The sequence below is a fragment of the Sphaeramia orbicularis genome, chromosome 14 (assembly GCF_902148855.1).
Source record: "Sphaeramia orbicularis chromosome 14, fSphaOr1.1, whole genome shotgun sequence".
NCBI lineage: Eukaryota > Metazoa > Chordata > Actinopteri > Kurtiformes > Apogonidae > Sphaeramia > Sphaeramia orbicularis.
The window spans coordinates 26,269,671-26,292,959 of NC_043970.1; the positions used below are offsets into that span (position 1 = coordinate 26,269,671).

Sequence of the window (23,289 nt, forward strand, 5' to 3'; positions counted from 1 at the left end):
TTCTTTGTACTGAACCCAGCTTTGACATCAACTGGGTCAAACATGAGGGAGGGAGGGAAGGAGGGCAGCAGCTGGACCCGACTGTCAATGTCACCCTTGTTAGTCAACTTCATCAATGTCAGTCACTGGTGTTTCGATTTATTTCACTCCTTTGTCGGTGCACACTTCTTATCTCTTTGTGTGTATCTAAAGATGCTCCTCTGAGGACTCTCTGGCAAGCTAATTATATGTATCATGTTGACATGTAACATGTGGTGTGTGCAGACAGTTGACATATGCACAGATGATCTGATGCATTGAAAATGAAGTTAAAGCCATGCATCAAAGTACATAAATATTTCACATAATCTAACAAATCTAAAGTCATTAAAACATGTCTGTTATCTAAGTATATATAGAAATTGTCTGAAGTTACCTGAGTATGGTGTAAATTATTGTGAAATGGGTTTAGCGTGCATACTATGCTTTGCAGCCAATTATCATATCATAACATATGTATACTGCTTATATATTTTAGTGGAGAAACTGAGAAGCAGAACCCATAAAACATAGTAAATACCACCAAAGAGCAGAAATAAACTTAATATTGGAATAAGTGACCTACACTCTGTTCACAGTCCTAAACCCATTGCTCCATAAATAATGAGTGGCAGCTGAAATGGGACTTTGTGACTTTAAGATGTGACTCGGGGAGATGTGGTCTATCTATTGTTGATGAGACAAAAGCGCGAGTCAGATTCATATAGGGGTGGCGGGGAATAACTTCTCATATCCTCATATCACAGTCACAAAGCCACCCAGCAAAACTCCAATAACCCCGCACTTCTTTCTGGACATGGGTGAGTGCACAGAATTTTTAATAATAACTCTTATCATCTATTATTAATGTGATTTGAAAATGTGAATTTCAATAACTACTAATGTAGTCTTTAATATGTCCTTTCTTGTCCTTAGACATTATGTTGCCCTCGTTCACTGTGGGCAAGATATGGTGTGCAGCTGGTGCAATTTTTTTTTCCTGTATTTTGATCAATCAGAAATATTGTAATGGTGATGCCTTTGTGTATTTGATATTTACCTGACTTCTGATGGGTTACCTCTTTGCCCTGACTCCTTATGTATGATTTGGTCTAAACATATTATGATGATTTAAAAAAAAAAAGCACATTAACTCAGCCAGGGCTATTTTTTTCTAAATAAACACGCATGTAACCTGTTTTGGCCATAAACAAGCCTGGAATCAGAGTTGGCCGACAAAGATGGACAGCAGCCCTCATCATGCCAGGGCCATGCGAGGTCACTCATGTGAAAGAGGTCAGATACTCCCACATGTGTCAGAGGAATAAATTAAACACTTTCCATGGGAACTGTGGACCCAAACAACATTTGATGCATATTTTATCCTCACTCAGAAACAACTTTGCTATCAACTTGCACACATTTCTAAAACACTGTTGACACATTGATTGATTAGTGATCACATCTACTCTAAATGCACATTTTGCCAATTCTAACAGAAGATGTAACGCTGTAACCACTGCTAACCACAGCAGGACACAGCTGAAGCGTGGGCGTCTGTAGGCACTAACATTTTCGGGACTCTAACACTCTTCCTGCTGTTACTATTTATACTTGAGTAGCAGTTTGTTCACTCACAGCCTCTCGTTTTTCAGCTAAAATCCGACTCGTAAAATTATCAGGACATTTTATCTCTCTTAGATATTTTAGGCACTTGAGGCATCTTCTAGAAATTTGGAGTGAGGTTGTTGTTGTTGTTGTTGTCATTGTTGTGATTATATTCAAATTACTACTCGTTCATTATGCTTCCACCCACTCTGACCAGTTCAACCCAGCCCCCGCCAGCATCAACACTCAGTACCAGGGTACCAGTCTCAGCCAGCTGTGGATGGAGGATGGCCTGAGTAGTGACATTTGCGGCGGTGTCGAGACTGTCCTGGTGACCCCTCAGCTACCACTACTACTCTGTGAATCGTGGCACTATTGTCTTTGTTTGTTTGACATCGCTGCCCTTTGTTCCTCCACTGCAAAGACAATAGACATTGTATCTGCTCCCACAAAGACAAGTTCTTTCCTCAGGCCACTGTAGCCAATATTTCACCACCATCACTCATTTGCCCGGTGACGCCTGTGACTGCCGGAGAAAGAGGGTTGGCCAAGAGTTAGTAGGGGCTGGGCTGTGGGGTGTTGGTTCAAGCCGTGAAGCTTTCTCATACAGATGAAATCAGCGCAGAGAGGGATATTTTACAGTAGGAATACCGTGTAGGCAGCACTGCACATCACTGGTTGGCATTGGGATCTTTCTTGTTGTGGAGAACAGGATCAGAAGCAGCAAATGTTTCCGGTCAGGCAGCCTTGGCTTTGCAAAGCCTTAGGTGCTTTTCCTCTATCCCATTTCTGCCAATGCATTTATTAACACTGTGGATATTTGCTAGCTGCTTCAACAGCACAGCTTACACTGAAAGACATGCATGGTTTTGTCGTGAAGGCTTTTGTTTGGAGGCTTTATTGGAAATCACTGCTTGAACTCTTGTTTGTCTGTGCTGTCTAATTTTTTTTCTGTTGCTTTCTTGCCTGTTGGTCAGAATTTGGTGTTTGCTGATGGATTTACAGACAGAAAAAGGCCTTTTCCACAGCTCCCCGACTGGGTGAAGCAGTTCCCCACCCTGGTTTAGATGTGTTGTGTAGTTATATGTGCGGTGTGTGCCGCCTGTGTGCTGATTTATTATGCCCCCTCAGGTTGTTATGATTGCTGTATCCGGTGCATTGGGGCAGTGCCCTATCCATCCTTGGTGGCCACCTTGCTGTGCTATGCTGGCATGGCATTGTTTTGTGGCTGTGGGCACGAAGCACTGGCCAATACCGAAGTCCTCGTCGAGACTTACTTCGCCCGCAATGTTCAGGACTATGTGGTCATGGCCTCATTGTGAGTGATCCTCTGATAAATTATCTTCTACTGTGAGATTTGATTTTTTCTTGGATCTGACATACTTCTCCATCTGACTTTCCAGTATCAAGTACTTCCAGTATGTTATCTATGGCCTGGCTTCATTTTTCTTCCTCTATGGCATTCTGCTTCTTGCTGAGGGTTTCTACGCCACCAGCGCAGTCAAACAGACTTTTGGTGAATTCAGGAGCACCCAGTGTGGCCGCTGCCTCAGCCTAACGGTGAGAACATTAAGGGTGAAGGGGGGAGGAGAGAGGGAGGGGAAATATGACGTCAAGTTTTAGTTAAGATGCTGATTTGCCTGTTTTGATATCTAAGCTCAAGAAAACACTCTTTGTTTCTGCTTGTTTTATACAGAATCATGATAATTGATAGCTGACATCATATTTATCAAATACAAACATGAGCATCTCCAGAATGTGACCTCTGTTTCTTTCAACAGTTTGTTATAGTGACGTACATATTGGCCTTTATCTGGCTGGCAGTGTTTGCCTTTACTGCTATCCCAGTCTACTTCTTGTTCAACATGGAGCAGACCTGTCACACCATCAACATCCTGGCTGAAACAACACCCAGCATTAATCAGCATGGTTGGATTTGCATGGACGCCAGGCAGTATGGTACGTTGTTCCTATAATGACTGCCCGTGTGTCCACCTGCTGAAAATACTAATGTGTAGCTGAAGTCAATGAATTAATCATAGGGGAGAGGGTGCAAATGTGATGTTTAAATTAGATATGAAATGCTGATGACACTCACACCTTTATCTTACATTCTTACCTACTGTTTATCTGATGGACTGGATGAGTAGAAACAGGGAAATAACTTGGAAATGGTCGCAATACCTCATCGTGATTCAGCAGTGGTAATCACTTACGTCATGTCTTCATTTAAGGTCTGCTTCCTTGGAATGCAATGCCGGGCAAATCATGTGGAATGACCTTGGCATCTATTTGCAAAACCAGTGAAGTAAGTCAATTAATACAAAGTTGCATTCAGTATTCCTTGTCATCATCCTCACACTGGAGTTAGTGAACAGAATCAGTGTAAAATCGAAGCTGACTGTTGCAGGTATTGAATATGCAATGGGATGACTTTTAATGCATATACGCACAACAGTCATATTCATAACCATTACTATATTGCTCTACCACCGTTATTGCAAAAGGGTTTGATTTATATCTTTTATATTCTATTATAGTTTAGCGTTCATACTTATTTATTCTTAATCTATTTTTGGCTCTTTTTTTAATTGAATGGCTTTAAGCAGCAAGGTGAAAGAGAAATGATATCTCAGTTCTCTGTATGTTCTATCCATATTGTGAAATTGACAATAAACAATCTCTGAATTTTGAATCTTGAACAGTATAATATGCAGTTCTGATGAACAATAACAGCGATTAACATTAACATTAACATCACATGACATAAAATACATATGTACACAGTAAAAATTAATTAATTAATATGAAAGGCATTTCTCTGTATTATTTATGTGATTTGTTTGTATGCAAATGTGTTTCTTTGAAATATTTGGTAACCAACAAATACTAATGCAACTGTATTTGTGTTTTTTTTAGTTCTATGTCACCTATGACTTGTACATAGCTGCATTTGCTGGAGCTGGGATCACTCTTCTAGCACTGGTGAGCAGTCATATTTTTTATAATTTGACTTGAAAAATGTTGGATAAAACATGGCAGCACAAAAAAGGAAAAAAAATCTCTTAGATAGTTCTACCATGTGTAATAATTCAAATAGTTGTGGTTTTGAACGCCAAGTTTTGACAAATTTCTTGCATTAAACATTCATTTTTTTTAATAAGTCAGATTCCTTGCCGTATTCTTTTTTTGTAAATCACAGAGCAACTAAAACCAAATTCTCTTATATGAAGCAAAGTACAATATACAGTATGCATGTGAAAAATGTGTCCTTCCATTTCAATGTCTCCCTCTGCAGTTTCTGTATCTGATTGCCACCACCTACAACTACGCAGTCTTGCGGTTTCTGGGCAGGAAAGGAATTCGTTAACTACATCGCCAACCCCAACATCTGGCTATGATGGACAGTCAGCACATGCAACACTGATTTCCATTCATCCTCTGTGACACAACCATTTCCAAACATGGATCACCTGCTATATTCCTTTAAACATGCCCAATAACAGACAAAGGTTTCTCATAAGTGTTTTGTATGAACAACAGAGAGAGATGAAGGTAATTTACTTCCAGCATCAAACCCCCAGCCTTCTCGTCAAAGCCTCCTCTCAGATGATTCTCTTAGTGCTGTTGTTCACTTTCCTCCCATAGGTTGTATCTCTCATTTTATCATCCTTGTGAAGCTTCTTCAGCGCTGATTTTGTTCTCAGACTGCGATGTATGACATTTCATGAATAATTAAGAGCCATGACAGCACGCCTTGCAAATTATAACTGCATGCATTCTGTTCAGTGTTTACTGATGCATATATTGGTTCTCAATGTGATTATGGTGCTGCTTCATTATCACCATCTTGTGTATCAACACTGTGTGAACTAAAGGAAGTGAAGCTGAATGTACCAAAGTTTTCTGCGAGAGTTTGGAGTAATTACTGTGTCACTTACAATGATGTTACTCTAGTATGTTGTGCATTTACTCATGCTGCATTTTGCTTTGTTTAAATACCACTGTGTGGAGGGAAAACAAAGATTTGTATCCATTTTCCTGGAAGTGTTTCAGTTACTTCTAAAAATAAGCTGCATTGTGTTGCTGACTTGTTAATTCTTCTAATAGTAACTTGCTTCTGGATGACTCATGTTTATTGTGTAAACGCCGCTATTTAATGAGCTGGGTTGTGTTGTGTGAGCCCATTTAATTAAGGCTGAATAAAACATTTAATTTCATGGCATTCAATTGGGATTTTATTTTAACACATTTGTAATCATGACTCACTGTTGCATGCGCTAAAAATAAAGTTGAGGAGAAATTGATTAGAAAAGCAAAGCATATGATAAGTAAGGCAACAGTAGGAAGTTTCACAGTGTAAATAACAGAAAACAATCCAAAAAAGATGTGTAACAACACACATTATAGCCATATAATTAGGAGGTTATGCATGGCAGGCTTCACAGTGGATCACTTCTTTAAGAAGGTACATGGGAGTCAGCAGATCTCCAATGTCCTTTCCACACACACCGCACTGCAAATGTAAAAAAGCAAACAAAAACACTCAGGATTAATGGCAGGGGGAAAGATCCGTGGTGGATGCTCTAAATTATTTTGCAATGGGAATAAAATATCAAACCTTAAAACAGTCAGGGTGGAGAATCAGTGGGGGATGAGAAATTCTGATTCTGACAGTTCCAAATGTTTGGCTACAGAGTGAACAAACTTCTTCATCCCTGAAGCATAGAGATATTTCGTTGAAACTTTTGTGGATTGCTGGGTGTTATATGTGTTATGAAACTTATTTTTTCATTAACATAATATTTTAACTTCCAAACTGTGCTGCCTAAAAATTCCAACAAACCTGGTCTGAGTTTCTGCAGGTCCTTGATTCTCCTCAGGCTTTTCAAGCATTTTAGTGCTACAAAGAAAAGAACATCAGCAAACGCATCAGATGCACTTTACCTGCAGAGAGTAAAAGTGCATGAATGTGAATAATAAATGAATAAAAGTGAATAAAAGCTTACTCACATATTGGTGTCATTAGGCCCTTGTTCCACTTTTGAGTCCCCTTTGCTGGATTGTTTTGAATCTTTTACACACTGGGCTTCAGTTGTGGGTGCCTCATCTAATGCATCTGTCAGTTCAATGACTCTTTCGGCTAATTTGCTCTGCACAGAATCTGATGACAGTTTAGGTACGAGAGCGTCCTCAGTTTGTATGTCTGAGGCATCCTGCTGTGCTCCTTCAATCACCACTGATGTCTGAAGAGAGGACTCCACCACACCCTTAGCTGCAGCTTCAACAGATTCTGATGAAACCTCTCCTGAAGGACAGTCTTCCTTGCTCATCTCAGCAGCAGGTTGGACAGGTTCTGGTTGTGAGTCCGGACCTGGTTCCACACTGTTTTGGACACCTCCTCCTTCTCCTGGCACTGTATTATCCTCAGCAGGTGTCATAGGTAGAGATGGCACCAGAGCCTCAGCTAGAGCCTCAACAACTTCAACTACAGACGCAAGCTGAGTGGGAGATTCTGATTCTTCTGTGTTTGGCTGTAAGTTGGGGGCTGTTTTCACACTGTCTGTCTTACAAAAGGCCTCCTGTGTCTGTGCAACATCAGTCACAGCAGAAATCGTAACTTCAGACTCAGCTGTATCTGCTCCATCATGTAATGCTTGGCATCCCTCATTACTGTCTTGGGCAGATGATTCAGTATGGGATTCAGATACAGGTTCTGCTGAGTCAGGTTCTGGTTCTACTATGCACTGGGAACTGACATCTTCTGGTGCAACATCAGTCATAGCAGGCATGTCAGGTGAGGATTCCACCACAGCCGCAACTGCAGTGGCTACTTCAGCACTTTCTCCTGCAACCTGTCTTGAATGACATACCTCTGCTAATGATTCAGGGCCTGGTTCCGCACAGCATTGGGGAGCTTCAGATTTAATCTCAACTTCAACAGCAGCTTCAGTGGTTTCAGAACATTTCTCACAGTTTTCACTGGCAGAATGTGTATTCGCCTGTGAGTCTGTACCTAAACAAGATGTCTCCTTAGTAGGTGACTCTACTAAAGCCTCAGATACTACTTCAGCTTCTCCAACAGCCACTACTGAAGGATTTGTCACACCATTGCTTTCAGCAGAAGGTTCGACCGATGACTGGGATTCACCCTCTGCTAATGAAACAGGACCTGCATCTTTCTCTGGAGTTGTGTTATTCACAACAGGTGTCTCGGGAGAGAACTCCACCTCAGCTTCAGCCTCAACTGTTTCTGTCACAGTTTCATCAGCAAATTGAGCAGGAGGTGCCGATACACAAGACGCTGATAAGTCAGGGCCTGGTTCTACATTACCTTGGAGAACTGCACCATCTAGTGCAACATCAGTCACAGCAGGGACCTCAGGTGAAGACTCCACCCCAACATCATCTACAGCTTCAACAGGTTCAGCTGCAACCACAAAACATTGTTCAATATTACTCTCCGCAGCAGCTGGAGTAGGAGACTCTGATGCAGAATTTTCTTGTAAGTCAGAGGTTGGTTTCTCTCTGTCTGGACAAGAAGCCACCTCTCCATGTCCAACATCAGTCACTACAGGGATGTCTGTTGAAGACTCTGCTACAACCTCTGTTTCAGTTTCAGCTGATTCTGCTTCAAGCTGCCCTGTAGGACATCCCTCACTACTCCCCTGGGCAGAGTCCTCTTCAGTAGATTTAGGAGATTCAGATATGGGTTCTTCTGAGTCTGTTTGAGGAACACCATCTTCTCTGGTTGGACTCGTCACAGTAGTGATCTCATTTGCAGATGCCACCACAACTTTCACTTCATCTTTAGCAGCTTCTCCTGCTGCTGTTGGATATTCCTTACTACTCCCCTGTGCAGAAGTTTGGTCAGCAGTTTGAGAAGGAGATTTTGACACAGTATCTGCCAATAAATCAGGGACCTGCTCTACACTGATTTGCTGAACAGCCTCGTCTTCTGGTGCTGTGTTAGTCACATTAATGGTCTCAGGCAATGACTCCACCACTGTATCATCTAAAGCTTTGACAGCAACAGTTTCTGAACCTTCTCTTGGAGCATCTCTTGCACAAGCCCCTTTTTCAGTTTGCATAGCTGATTCCTCTACTGTGTTTTGCAAGCTTGTCACATTCGCTAGATCGGTTTCAGCTGAATGTCTTTTTTCAGGTTTCTGTTCCCCTACGGGCACAACAGAGCCTTTAGAAGCATCATTATTCTCCTCTGTTCCTGCCTCAGCTGATGTTTCCACCACTAGATCTTTTACACAAACACCTGCAGAGACTTCTATTAGCCCCTCAGTGGCTTTTTCTACATACTCTTCCATTCTTTCCTTAATTGAGTTGGACTTTGGTTGATCATTTTGCTGAGCTAGAGACATTGCCTCTGATTTTTCATTTCTTAAAGAAACTTTGGCATTTCCGTTTGTAAGTAGTTCCTCGGTGGGGACACAGGGCCTGAAACAGAGGAAGAATTTTCTGCCAATCATATAGGAAAAAAACCTTTGAGGGGGAAAAACTATTGCAATCAGAGTTTTAAGTAGAGAAAGATTTCCTCAGACACTAACTTGGTTTTGTCTGCGGCCTCCACTGTTGACGCCTCAGGCTGAGCATCTTTTGGAGATGGAATAACGTCAGTCTTTGCATGATAACCTGAGACACTAAAACAAAGAATAATAATATATTTACAAAATGCATACACCAGTAAACAATTAATATGTAGTTAAGATATGGATTTACAAAAAAAAAAAAAAACAACTTTGCAAAATAAGTACGGATTTGCTTCAGGGCATACTGCACTTACACATACCCTTCAGATGGTTTGAACTGGGTCTTTTGGGAAGGAGGGCTCAGTGGAAGAGTTGGTGATCTATGGGGTAAAAAACACACCTTGAATAAACTTTTTTGCAGCATTTATAAGTTATAGCAAATTATAGTTGATGTATTTATTTATTTATTTATTTATTTATTTATTTATTTATTACTGAACATGAGGAGATGCCTGATGGCAGATCCAGAATATGGTAACCCCATTTACATATCGTCAAGTAATTTTTTTCCTGATTTTTCAGGAAACGCAAATAACTTAAACAGAAATTGAAAAAATGAATTGAATTGATGACTTATAGGCAAGTCATTTCTGTCAAAAAAAGAGACAATTTTTCTAGGAAGGCGATGATATTTTTAAGCTTAACCACAACACACATCAAAACAGACTAAAACATACAGTATAACTATATCTCAAACAGTTACTTAGAATACAAAAACTGAAAAGCTTTATTGATTTATGTGGCAGTGTCATCAAACTGAACTGAGAATGTAAATATCACCAAACAAACAAAACTGAGCTGATGAGGCTGATATTTATCAATTATATTCATTGTCAGTTACTGTATTGCAAGTCTGCATTTTATTTTATTTTATTTTATTTTATTTTATTTTAAGGGGAAATATTTGCTTACGCCATTTTGCAATATTTGTAATGTTTCCTGCGCAATTATTTTTATTATTATTCTTATTTTGTATTGAATATTATGTGCAAATAACCTAAACTAATATTAAGTAAAGTATTATGATTCATTCAATACTATTTTATACAGTCCCTGCTTAATTCCAATGTAGTTTTTATTTGTTAAAATATGTTCAAATATTAACTTCTCAGTTATAATCATGTTTATTTAACAGTGTCGTGGAATCACTTTTACTTTTAGAACCAGACTTTTTTTTTTTTTTCTTCATTCCAACACAAACTTTTACTTTGAAAAGCCGTCGGCTGAACTTCCGTGTTTGTTCCGCTGTCTCATGTCTGTAGTTTCATGCTAGTGGGGGAAATTCATAGTCCTCTGAAAATGTAACCGTGGAATTTCCACAGCACACGGCAGATCGCTTCCTGGTGTGTTTAAGTGTACTGTTTCCACAGTAACGACATCGTGGTTGATAAAGTACAGCCCCACGCGTGGGTTCACGGTAACAACTGACGCCGGACAGTGGAGTAGTCGACTGAACCCACTGAACACTAGGACGACCTCCCACGGAGAGTAAGTCAGCTGGTTTGGAGCAGGTTTCCCTCAGTATAAAATCTACAGGCACCATAACCTTATACTTCATGTTTTATTGAATTAAAATGGTTTGTAAAGGTTTTATCTTCAGAAACACAGGTAAAAGGGGAAAAAACAGGCAACAAAACCTGGATTAGACTTACAGCTGGCTGAAGATGTACACTGAAATATATATAACAGCAATTTATTTCAGGCTTGACCATAAATAGCAGCAAAAAACCCTTATATATATGATTAAGGTTTAATGTATGTATAAAAATGGGGATTAAAAAAAAAGTCTTTAGCAATATTGCAGGATCTGCTCCAAAAATCCAGTGTCTTAAATGTTTCATTTAAATTTCCTCCAGCTACAGAGTCTGATACTATACATAAAAACAACAACAAATAGAAAAGCCATCTTGTCAAACAGATATTAGATCTGAATGGGGATGTGATGAAATCTTTCCACCCAACAGGAAAACGAGGTATTTTCTGTCTGTTATTGATTGTTGGGAAGAGGAAATTGTTTTTCAAAAAAACAGGCCTGTGAACAGCGCATAATGATTCTGAAGTTTCTTTGGAAAGAGTTGCTGCTTTGTGATGTGATATTTGTTTGTCTTGTCAGTGTTTACCTGTACCTGTGTTATGTAATAGTGATATTTGGTATTGTAATGACTCATGCAGATCCTGTGTCATACCAGAGAAAATGCCATCAAGAAACCATCTAGATAAAATTGGGAGGAGGAAGAAAAAGAAATGGACAGAGGAAGCCATGGAACGTGCGCTGACTGAGGTGAAGTCAGGACGCTGCACAGTGCGGCAGGCTGCCAAGGAGTTTGGAGTCCCTAAATCTTCACTGGGCGACAGAGTGAGTGGGCGGGTGACACCCGGGAGTCGCAGCGGCCCGGCTCAGCTCATAACATCTGCAGATGAGGAGCTGCTGGTGGAGTTCTCCTTATACATGTCCAGGCATGGATTCCCACTTACAAAGCAACAGCTGGTGTCTTTTGCTTCATCAATTTATAAGCGGCAGCACCGGAGGGTGGCCTTCTCCAAATTAGGCCAGACCTGGTGGCTCAATTTTAGAAAGCGGCAAGAAAAGAACATTACAATTCAGCCAGCGGAGAGTGTTGTCCGTGGGAGGACAGTGTGTGTGAGGAAAGAAGCGGTGGATCAGTTTTTTCACTTATTGAACACTGTCATGAACACACATGGGCTCAGGGACAAACCACATCAAATCTTCAACTGCAGTGAGACGAGCTTTCAGCTGGGCAGGAAGAGGGTGACTCTTCCCAAACCTGCCAATCTGGGATACAAGCCAGCGACAGGCTGCAGGGACCACATCTCCGTCCTGGCGTGTTTTAGCGCAGCTGGAGAAGATGTTCCCCCGTTCATTATCTACTCGAAGGCCTATCCAGGGGGCGTGTGCTATAAGACCCAGGGGCCACCCGGCGCCCTCTATGGGTGGTCAGACTCAGGTTGTGTCAACTCCGAACTCTTCAAGAAGTGGTTTCTCAAGCACTTCCTTGTTCATGCACCTAAGGAACGTCCGTTGCTGCTTATTTTTGATGGACACAAGTCGCCTGTGAATCTGGAGGTGGTGGAAGCCGCCCGCAAGGAGGACGTCATACTGTTGTGTCTTCCGCCTCATTGCTCGCACATCCTGCAGCCGCTGGATGTGGGACTGTTCGTGCTCCTGAAGCAGCGTTTTGCAGCACTGATAGGTGATGGTTGTACCAGTGGTACTCACTTTGCAGTCAGCAAAAAGGAGTTCTCAGGTGTGTTTAAGGGCACATATCAGGTCGCAAAGGAAGAGGAGGGTGTCAGGACTGTAAAGGACGGCTTTAGGAACTGTGGTATTTACCCACTGAACCACTTTGCAGTCAATGAGGCTCATTTAATGCCATCACACAGCATGGATCCATCAGCTGGATCCACTGTAGGAGACTTGACAGAGGCCGGACCCTCCTCCTAGCTCATTACTACCCAAAAGTATGAGCCTCCCTTTAAGAAAACCTGATCTGAATGAACAGGAACAGATTTCATTGAAATACTGAATGGGTTTACACTCCTGTTTGTGTATGTTGTGCCACCTCTCCCTAACTCCCCGCAGCGTTCTGTTTGTCAGCTGGCCAGAAAGAGGCAGTGTGTTAATATTAATTACTTGCCAACACTGCTTTGTTATTGTAAACAAGGCTGTATATCTAATCTGAATGCTGTACAACAGGGACCAGCAAAGGATGGTAAAATAAATAGGATGATTAAAACGAATTAAAGAGAAGCAAGATTACCTTTTTTCTATCTTAACTGTAGCTTTAACTTAAAGATAATAAGAAGTTTGTAAGGTTTTTTTGTTTTTGTTTTTTTTTAGGAAATCATGAACCGAAAAGGTTGGAAACAACATACGCATCAATAAAACTGCCACTTTATCTGTTGTTTTTCTTGTTTTTTCAGTGGCTGGCCCCCTAAGACAAGGTTTAATTTTTAGATTCTCTAAAAGGCTGTACACTGTTTGTCTTTTAACACACTGAAATAGGAAATAGATTCACATTATTACCCTAATCATGCTGACAAATATCGCTGAACAGACTCAAAGTTTTGTCTTTGCAGCATAAGAAATGTAGGATTAGCACATTGTGAAATGTGTGAAGAGGCTGATTTTAACAATGTATTTTTAACCCGACTTTGGAGATTTCCTCCCTATAAAACCAGTTAAAAGGTGTTTGCTTTTTTTGTCAAGTTGAGTCAGTTGTAAAGAAAAAAAAATTAGAAGTGTTTTTCTTAGGAGATAAGAGGGAAGCGTTCAGGTTTAGTTGCTTTTGTGAGTGTTATTCCTGTCATGCACCTGTCATAAATAGTTTTGAAACAAATGCATTGTTTAAAATGCCTAAAGCCTTTTGAGAAATGTGAAATATTTCCTCTTTGTGTAGTAGGTATCCTTAAGTTGGATCTCAGGGAGAGAATGCAGCAACAGATCATCAATAAATTGGCAATATTCTGCTGCACAAATGTGTCTATAATCTTAATAATTTACCAAAGGGATTTTATTGCCTCTGTGTTTGTTTCATGTAAGTCTGTGAGTCAAGTGATGTAATATCAATGCAACAATACCCAGGATGGGAATACTACTGTATGTATAGCATAGATAAAACTGTTAGGAGATACAACTGATTTTTTTTTTTTAATGACATTTAAAGCACTCAAGAGATCTATAATCAGTCATTTAGCAAAGATGAATCATTATGAATTTTACTATCACTAAACATTGATTAAAGAGTTGAGAGGAGAGCACATATGCGGGTGTTGAAATGGCAGATTTGTGTCTCTGTGGCTCGAGGGTAAAACTCGAGTCAGGTTTGTATTCAGACACTGCTGGATCGGTTAAATCACAGGTCAGCCCGCAGCATATTTAAGGTCTTTAAGAATGCAGTAGAGCTGCCCTACAGTTAAGTTAATGTTTATGTATGGCGCTATCACAGATGGTAATTTGTGCCTGAAGGCTTTATGCATTTTTTAGTAATTATTCACTGACACCAAAGAGTCAACACTAAATTTCAGTCTGACTTGCAGAACTGCCACTATATAAACATAAGTGCCAGATTGTATAAAAAAATCATTGTGGGATTTAGATATTTTACATGTTTTTTGTAGTCCACTAATTAGTAATCATATCAATATAACAATGAGCATGAGTTAAGACTATTAAGTAATTAAGTCCATCTTATCCCATTTTCTTAAAATCACAAAATACAATCTTAGCTTTGGCAAAACTAAGGAAATAAGCATGTTTTGTAAATGTCTCTATATGTAGCTCATTAACATGAATTTCTTAACAAACCTGGATGGGTGCAAGTAATGGTTATTTGTTACTTGTTTAACCTATAAAAGAATAATAATATAATCATCTTTATTTATATAGCAGTTTTATAAAGTGTTTTTACAGTCAAAGCGAACAGGAAGTTCAGAACTGGGAAGTGAAACAGTGTCACCAATTAGCAGACAGTAATGAACAAAGCTCAGGTTAAAAACTGGGAAAGAACTCTCTCAGAAGATAAATAGTACACTCAAATATACAATTACAGTAGAAATAATTAACTTTGATAAAAAGAGCAAAAAAAAACAAAACAAAAATTAGTAAGACCAATATCCAACCCAAATAAATGTTTGATAAAAGAAAAGAGACAACATTTTATCATAAAAATAGTGAAAGTGGTAACACAGCCACAAAAACTATAAACAGAGGGAGGAACCTAAAAAGTAATAAACAAAATAGATGGCAAAAGCAGTAAGAAGTAAAATAAAATAACATATATATATATATATATATATATATATATATATATATATATATATATATATATATATATATATATATATATATATATATATATATATGTACACACACACACACACACACACACTGTATATATATATACAGGGTGGGGAAGCAAACTTTACAATATTTTGAGGCAGGGATTGAAAGACAGTGCATGACCAATTAGTTTATTGAAAGTCATGAGAATTTATTTGCCACAAGAAAATTTACATAATAGAAAATGTTTTTATTCTATGTGTCCTCCTTCTTTCTCAATAACTGCCTTCACACGCTTCCTGAAACTTGCGCAAGTGTTCCTCAAATATTCGGGTGACAACTTCTCCCATTCTTCTTTAATAGTATCTTCCAGACTTTCTCGTAATAGTTTTGCTCATAGTCATTCTCTTCTTTACATTATAAACAGTCTTTATGGACACTCCAACTATTTTTGAAATCTCCTTTGGTGTGACGAGTGCATTCAGCAAATCACACACTCTTTGACGTTTGCTTTCCTGATTACTCATATGGGCAAAAGTTTCTGAAAAGGTATGGATAATAGTGTTAGGTAGGATTATGACATCAATATATGTTTGGTTTCAAAACAATTGACGTAGTGCCTGCTGAGGAAAAACAACTAAATGTTCATTGTAAATTTTGCTTCCCCACCCTGTAAATATATATATGTATATATATATATATATATATATATATATACAGTACAGGCCAAAAGTTTGGACACACCTTCTCATTCTTTGCATTTTCTTTATTTTCATGACTATTTACATTGTAGATTCTCACTGAAGGCATCAAAACTATGAATGAACACATGTGGAATTATGTACTTAACAAAAAAGTGTGAAATAACTGAAAACATCTCTTATATTCTAGTTTCTTCAAAGTAGCCACCCTTAGCTCTGATGACTGTTTTGCACACTCTTGGCATTCTCTTGATGAGCTTCAAGAGGTAGTCACCTGAAATGGTTTCCTAACAGTCTTGAAGAAGTTCCCAGAGATGCTTAGCACTTGTTGGCCCTTTTGCCTTCACTCTGCGGTCCAGCTCACCCCAAACCATCTCGACTGGGTTCAGGTCCGGTGACTGTGGAGGCCAGGTCATCTGGCGCAGCACTCCATCACTCTCCTTCTTGGTCAAATATCCCTCACACAGCCTGGAGGTGTGTTTGGGGTCATTGTCCTGTTGAAACATAAATGATGGTCCAACTAAACGCAAACCGGATGGAATGGCATGTCACTTCAGGATGCTGTGGTAGCCATGCTGATTCAGGTTGCCTTCAGTCTTGAATAAATCCCCAACAGCGTCACCAGCAAAGCACCCCCACACCATCACACCTCCCCCTCCATGCTTCACGGTGGGAACCAGGCATGTAGCATCCATCCGTTCACCTTTTCTGCGTCGCACAAAGACACGGCGGTTGGATCCAAAGATCTCAAATTTGGACTCATCAGACCAAAGCACAGATTTCCACTGGTCTAATGTCCATTCCTTGGGTTTCTTGGCCCAAATAAATCTCTTCTGTTTGTTGCCTCTCCTGAGCAGTGGTTTCCTAGCAGCTATTTGACCATAAAGGCCTGATTCACGCAGTCTCCTCTTAACAGTTGTTGTAGAGATGTGTCTGCTGCTAGAGCTCTGTGTGGTATTCATCTGGTCTCTAATCTGAGCTGCTGTTAATTTGCGATTTCTGAGGCTGATGACTCAGATGAACTTATCTTCAGCATCAGAGGTGACTCTTGGTCTTCCTTTCCTGGGGCGGTCCTCATGTGAGCCAGTTTCATTGGAACGCTTGATGGTTTTTGCGACTGCACTTGGGGACACATTAAAAGTTTTTGAAATTTTCTAGACTGACTGACCTTCATTTCTTAAAGTAATGATGGCCACTCGTTTGTCTTTACTTAGCTGACTGGTTCTCGCCATAATATGCATTCTAACAGTTGTCCAATAGGGCTGTCAGCTGTGCATCAACCTGACTTCTGCACAACACAACTGATGGTCCCAACCCCATCAATAAGGCAAGAAATTCCACTAAGTAACCCTGACAAGGCACAGCTATGAAGTGAAAACCATTTCAGGAGACTACCTCTTGATGCTCATCAAGAGAATGCCAAGGGTGTGCAAGGCAGTCATCAGAGCTAAGGGTGGCTACTTTGAAGAAACTAGAATATAAGAGATGTTTTCAGTTATTTCACACTTTTTTGTTAAGTACATAATTCCACATGTGTTCATTCATAGTTTTGATGCCTTCAGTGAGAATCTACAATGTAAATAGTCATGAAAATAAAGAAAATGCGAAGAATGAGAAGGTGTGTCCAAACTTTTGGCCTGTACTGTGTGTGTATATATATATATATATATATATATATATATATATATATATATATATATATATATATATATATATATATATACACATACAATCGTGTGTGTGTGTCTTAAAAAGTGATTTAAAAGAGGTCAGTGAGTCTGTCTGTCTTATCTCCTCACTGCAGGTCGTTCCAGCTCTGTTATGTAATCAGGAGCTAGATGCAGATACGGTTTAAAAGTGATCAGTAAAATCTTAAAATCAATTCTAAAACAAGCCAGACGCCATGCAAGTACACTAATAAAGGGGTGATGGGTTGCTATCTGAATCCTGTCTGTTTCATTATAAACCAATTGGAGGCAAGAGAGGAGCAAGTTACAGTAGTCGAATCTCGAAAAGATGAAAATGCATGACTTTTTCCCAGATCAGAATGTGGTATTAGGAACTTTATTTTGGAAATGGTCTTAGATGAAGAAAACAGGACTGGACTACTTTTTTGATGTGTTGGTTGAATGAAAGATAGGCGTCCAAGATATCGGAGATTTCTCACTGATGGCTTTATGTTGGACTGTGACTGATGAGGTTTTTTTAGTCCAAAGACCATAACCTCTGATTTTGAGGTGTTAAGCTGGAGACAATTTGGTGACATCCAACAGTTGATATAATTCAGAGTTAAAAACAACAGCCCGGTTGAATGTACATCTGTGTCATCTGAATAGGAATAAAAAGACATTATGGTGTTGAATAATGTGGCCTAGTGAGAGCATATAAATAGAAAATAAAATTGGACCTAAAATAGAACCTTGTTGCACACCATAAGTAATGTGAGTTGCCATAGAGGCATAGATTGCAAAGGTTATGTCTGAAAGATATGAATAAAACCAACTCAGGTTTCAAGACATTCAATTAAAATGGGAAGGTCAGTTGTGTCAAAGGCTGAACTTAAGTCAAAAAGAATTAAAATTGCACTGTCCCCCTCTGTCGGCTGCCATCTTTTTCCATTTCTGCTCCTTTCTTCTGCAATCTCTTCTTAACTCTTGGGTGGACTTAGGCCAGAGTTACGGTGTTGTATTAGTCTTTATGTCTTTATAAGGGACAACGGAGAGGGACTAACTCTTCTGTATTAAAACAAGGATTGAACTGTAGTTAAAGAGGCAATGCTAGATCAGTTAGCAGACATTCAATTAAAAACCTGCTAAAAACACACTGTATAAAACCCCTTTGTGGTGTGACACAAGGGGGTTTCAATCCTTAATCATAAAATTGTCTAGACTGAGGCTGCTGTATAAAACCAAGTCAAGGGTGTGACCTCTGATATGAGTAGGTTCTTTTACTCCCTGAGAGAGGTTAAAAGATTGAGCGAAATCAGTAATGAAAGGCAGTGAAGGGCACCAAACATGTAGATTAAAATCACCTAAAATGCGAATTTTGTCAAACTTTGACATAAAAAACAATAGTAAATAAGTGGAGCCAGGCACAACAAACCCCGCCCCTCACAAGTATTGTAGCTTATTTTGGCATCGATCCAGCTGCTGTCATCATGCCTATGCCTGTGCTGATGTCAGCTCATCAATTGCCTCAATATATGTGCCAAGTTTGAAGTAAATAGAAACAAAATTTATGTTTTTATAGACATTTGAATTTTTTCCCATTTCAAGTAAATGGGAGAAGAAAAAAGATTTAAAAAAATAAAAATAAAAAGTGAACTTTGATTTACGTTTCCCAAAATGTAATGACATCTATTCTGGGTCACTGGCAATCTATAAACCCAATTTGGTATGAATTCAACCAATAGTTTTGCTCCTAGAGTGTTAACAAACTAACAAACAAACTGAACCAAAAACAATACCCCTTGCCTTCCCTTCAGGGGGCAGGGTAATGAGTAAATTGCTAAAATTACAACTGGGTGATTAACATTTACTGTACGACTAAGATATTAAAATGATGTGAAAGTGCTATGTAAGACATGCAGAATTTTATTTTTATTTTTTATAAATGATGGCAACCCCCACCCCTCCGCTGTTTGAAAGTGCATGAAAATAACAGAGGTCAGAATGTCAGAAAAAGTGTTTTGCAAAGCCCAATGTAATACCCTCCAGTGTCTTGTTTAGTCCACACTTGTGCTCTTGTGTGCTTTTGTGCTTCACTGCTGTAACCTGGAATTTCCCCTTGTGGGACAAATAAAGGCTTCTCTTCTCTTCTCTTCTCTTCTCTTCTCTTCTCTTCTCTTCTCTTCTCTTCTCTTCTCTTCTCTTCTCTTCTCTTCTCTTCTCTTCTCTTATCTTATCTCATCTTATCTTATCTTATCTTATCTAACTTCAAAAGCTATTCAGTTTGCTGCCATAGAGGAAAGAACCTAGAAAATATTCAGATTTGAGAAGCTGCAACCGGAGAATTGAGACTTTTCTCAATGACTCTAGCCCATTATTGAAATGCTTGTTGGTTAATTCAATAGCTGATGACTAACAGAGTCATTGTTAAAGTCCTAAAACTAACACATATTTTTTAATCATTTTTTGTCTCATCTAAGTAGCACTTACTCAAATTTCTGGGCTGTGGATGAGACGTATGAGCTCTGTCTGGTTACAGTAGGTTTGGCCTCCGCAGGACTCTCCGTACTGTAAGACAGAGGAAGTTGTGAATGTGGGTGGTGTGAAAGCGTGTCAGATGCAGGAAAACTGGATGCACCATACGAATCAGATTAAACCTGAATACTTTTCATTACCAAGAGGTATGTCTCAAAGTACCTGTCTCTGCTTTTTCCTGTCCAGTCTGGACTGCGGATCCAGCTGGAGTCTTTCTTCAGCAAAGTTCGGACCCTGGTGGTTTCAAACACCTGGTCTCTGTCAACGGCTACATACACATTTATCTGTCAGTATGGGCAGCTGCAGAGTTTATTTTGACATAAGTAAGAAATCTTGGCTCCATATTTTCTTACCTTGTGACATCATGCCTTTCTTTTAAAAACGTCAACCTTTTGGGAATATTTAAAAAACAAAATTTTACATTTAGTCTTAGTTAATTTCATATAAATGGAATGGAAAATTAACAATTAGTTCTGGTGAATGTAATACGTACACATCAAATCCTGATTATATATTTTCAAAGTGTACTTCTTACTTGTGTGATGCACCTTACATTCTCATTTTATCCTGCCACCAGTGATTTTATATTAGTTTTATGAGAAGCATTTAATAAACTGTGTACCCTGGAAGCATTCTGCAACACATTCACCAACTAACAACAAACTGGAAAACATTCTCAGTGATCATTAAGATAATTATTGTCACTTGAAGTAAAAGTTGCAGCACAGATCATCATTAGCATTTTACACCTATTATTTTTGAAGAAATACCTAAAAGCAGGGTGTTTCCTCCTTCATAACACTCAGCACCAGGAGTTAAATGTTTTCCATGCATTAATTCACATAAAAAGACTCTTATGATGAGGATTACCTCAGGACATTGTGCTAGCTTGACTCAGTGAGCATATTTTTGGTTTTGGGGTATAATATGAAAAACTACAATCCTGTTGAGTATTTTTGAATAAATAGTGGTCTTTGAATTTATGAAATTGCTGTTCCTGGCGGAATTTCATGACATTTTCAACCTTACAATTGACCTACATTACCCCAGAAACCAAGGGAAAATCCTACAAACAATGTATGTAAATATTTTAATGATAATAATAGCCATTAGTATGAAGCCTCCCTGTGTTTACAGTTTTGTGATCTTTGACATTGTGCATCTTGTCTGTCTTCTCTTTGAACTCTGGTTAACATTTTGACCTACACTTAGCATATTAATCTTGTATTATTAATCATTTTCTGAAATTTGCAAGCACCAATTAACCAGGTCAAATCCATTATGCTTATAAAATGAAAGCAATTCCAGCTTTATAATGAGCCCACAGCCTGCATAGTGGATGAACATGAAATCATAGCCGGTGTGAAGTTCTTACCTGTTCTAGTCAGCCGTTTTAGTGCTGTCACAGTGTCAGGTCGTCTCTGTGTCGTTGCCTCACACAGGCAGCTCACACTGAATCCAGGCAGAGAGGCTTTAACCAGAGCCCCCACCCCCACTTATGTCAGATTTTACCTGCTGTTAGTCTGAAGTTCCTCACCTGGACGTTGTTATGCAGGTTCACTGAGTGGGCGGATGGGTTTTTCATTTCGCAAGAAAGATGGAGTGGGCAGACAGGTGCCACTGTTACATAGTTTCATGTTTTCATAAGTGTGAAATGACACATTCTTGAGTTGGTGTGCCAGCCAAAACCTCTTTCCTGTGAACCAAATGAATTTTTTTTACATAAATCATTCTTCCTTCTTTTCTGGATTCACTGCCAACCTCACACCAGTTAAACCAGCCCTGCAATTTAGTTCTCAGTGTGCTTTTCATTCTCTGCTGTCCTGGGATTTTGCATTTGCATGCTTTGAAAGTGGCTGAAAAAAAATACCTGTCTATTGTTTGATTGCATTTCTTAAAAAAAAAAAAAAAATGTGTTATTTCTCTTCTATTTTCAAAGAAAGATAGAAGATTTGAACACATGCTGTTCCTGCTGGATGCAGACAAAGAATCAAGAAAAACCAGATTTGACAACTGGAATTTAATCAGTCACTTTATAAACTCCTTTCAGTATCATTCAGAGTGAAAAGCATTCAACAGTAAATTCAACCTCTCCAGTACAACTAACATAGTCCATGCCGCAAACTACACCTCATACTCATTTTAAGTCATTTCACATTCTGCATTTTGTGTGATTCACCAATAATCAATCATTTACTTAACATTATGAAATCTCTGCATTACTGAATAGTTTTCTATAGTTTAATTATATCAAGATGTAATCACTGTTTTAAGTGTAATCTCTCACCGCTGATTATTATGCAGTCTATGACTGTGACTGGCACAAACAATACATAACCTGTCATTCAGCCTCTTGTTTTTTTTTTTTGTTTTGTTTTGTTTTTTACAAGATGGAAGTGCAAAGTAAAGAGGCAGACATCTCAAAACCTAGCTGAATAAAATCAAACCTACCAGCTTCTACTGAGAAGTAAGATTTGCTTTATTTGGATAAACTGGCTATTACAATAATTAATTTTATTCAGCTATAATTTGAGGGAAACAGAAAAAAATAAAACCTTGTACACCTTTCTTCTTTCAGTCACAGACAGACAGACAGACAGACAGACACACACACACACACACACACACACACACACACACACACACACACAGATGTAATTACTACGAATATATTAAACCTTGAGGTCACATTTGCCAGTGGGAGAATCTCTAGACACTTCCATTATTAGTAAAAAACCTAATGTTTTTTTCCTCCTTTGTTATGCTGACTTCTCAAGTCAGGCAGGACTTTTTAGATACACGCTGTACATTTTAGAATGATGTGTGGAATCCAGCAAAACCTCCTTTGTCACTTTGCTTTCTTTAACTGAAAGCTAACATCTTCAGAATGAATTCCTTCTGCCTCTTCTGCATGGTATTTGTCATGAGACTGACATTAGTATGATTAACATTCATGTAAACCTTTTTACGACATGGTGGAATGTGAACAAACATATTTCAGGGTAAGTATCTTCATGACAAAGTGACAAGAGACTATTTTACATCACCTTGTTCTTGTGTCTTTGAAATGCAAACTGTGCACACAGAAAAGTTACAAAATCAAACAGAGAAGGAGAGATGTTTTTTTTGTTTTGTTTTGCTTTGCTTTTTAAGAGTGGGAGCAAGTTCATAAAGGTCACCCACCCTGAGTTATAATATTCAAGACAAAAAAAAAAGAAAGAAAGAAAACATAACGTGCTGTGCACTTTTAATGCCCCTCGGCCAAATATAGTGTAAGATTCTGTTGAAAGTTACTGCCTTATAATTTAGATTAGATTGTCTTTGTGTAAAACTTATTACATACATATTTATATGTGAAAGTACTCAGATATTATGACTGCACAAGATCATTTGATCTTGAAAAAGCAGGTCATGGT

At 38.9% G+C, this 23,289-nt stretch overlaps 3 protein-coding genes across 6 annotated transcripts; 2 read left to right on the forward strand and 1 right to left on the reverse strand.

The window, feature by feature from the left end:
• Positions 1 to 708: 708 nt before the first annotated feature.
• Positions 709 to 5,846, forward strand: plp1b (proteolipid protein 1b). Of its 3 annotated transcripts, none has more exons than XM_030153714.1 (7): positions 709 to 839; positions 2,758 to 2,944; positions 3,030 to 3,186; positions 3,408 to 3,585; positions 3,861 to 3,934; positions 4,546 to 4,611; positions 4,925 to 5,846. In XM_030153714.1, exons 1-7 carry the CDS (start codon positions 836 to 838, stop codon positions 4,994 to 4,996), a joined length of 738 nt encoding a protein of 245 aa, XP_030009574.1. In that variant the 5' UTR covers positions 709 to 835; the 3' UTR covers positions 4,997 to 5,846. The 3 variants fall into 3 exon arrangements, with proteins under 3 accessions (XP_030009574.1, XP_030009573.1, XP_030009575.1); XM_030153713.1 differs by lacking the exon at positions 709 to 839 and adding an exon at positions 2,176 to 2,393; XM_030153715.1 differs by lacking the exon at positions 709 to 839 and adding an exon at positions 2,183 to 2,362.
• On the reverse strand, positions 5,299 to 21,429 carry LOC115432749 (flocculation protein FLO11). Of its 2 annotated transcripts, XM_030153705.1 has the most exons (10): positions 21,249 to 21,429; positions 20,227 to 20,262; positions 20,036 to 20,141; positions 19,829 to 19,906; positions 9,431 to 9,490; positions 9,189 to 9,281; positions 6,640 to 9,078; positions 6,473 to 6,529; positions 6,248 to 6,344; positions 5,299 to 6,142 (listed from the first exon to the last, which is right to left on the reverse strand). In XM_030153705.1, the coding sequence occupies exons 2-10, from the start codon at positions 20,237 to 20,239 to the stop codon at positions 6,053 to 6,055; spliced, it is 3,033 nt and encodes a 1,010-aa protein (XP_030009565.1). In that variant the 5' UTR covers positions 20,240 to 20,262; positions 21,249 to 21,429; the 3' UTR covers positions 5,299 to 6,052. The 2 variants fall into 2 exon arrangements, with proteins under 2 accessions (XP_030009565.1, XP_030009566.1); XM_030153706.1 differs by lacking the exons at positions 19,829 to 19,906; positions 20,036 to 20,141; positions 20,227 to 20,262.
• Positions 10,381 to 14,804, forward strand: LOC115432751 (uncharacterized). The gene is made up of 2 exons (XM_030153712.1): positions 10,381 to 10,658; positions 11,343 to 14,804. The coding sequence occupies exon 2, from the start codon at positions 11,365 to 11,367 to the stop codon at positions 12,631 to 12,633; it is 1,269 nt and encodes a 422-aa protein (XP_030009572.1). The 5' UTR covers positions 10,381 to 10,658; positions 11,343 to 11,364; the 3' UTR covers positions 12,634 to 14,804.
• Positions 21,430 to 23,289: the final 1,860 nt, after the last annotated feature.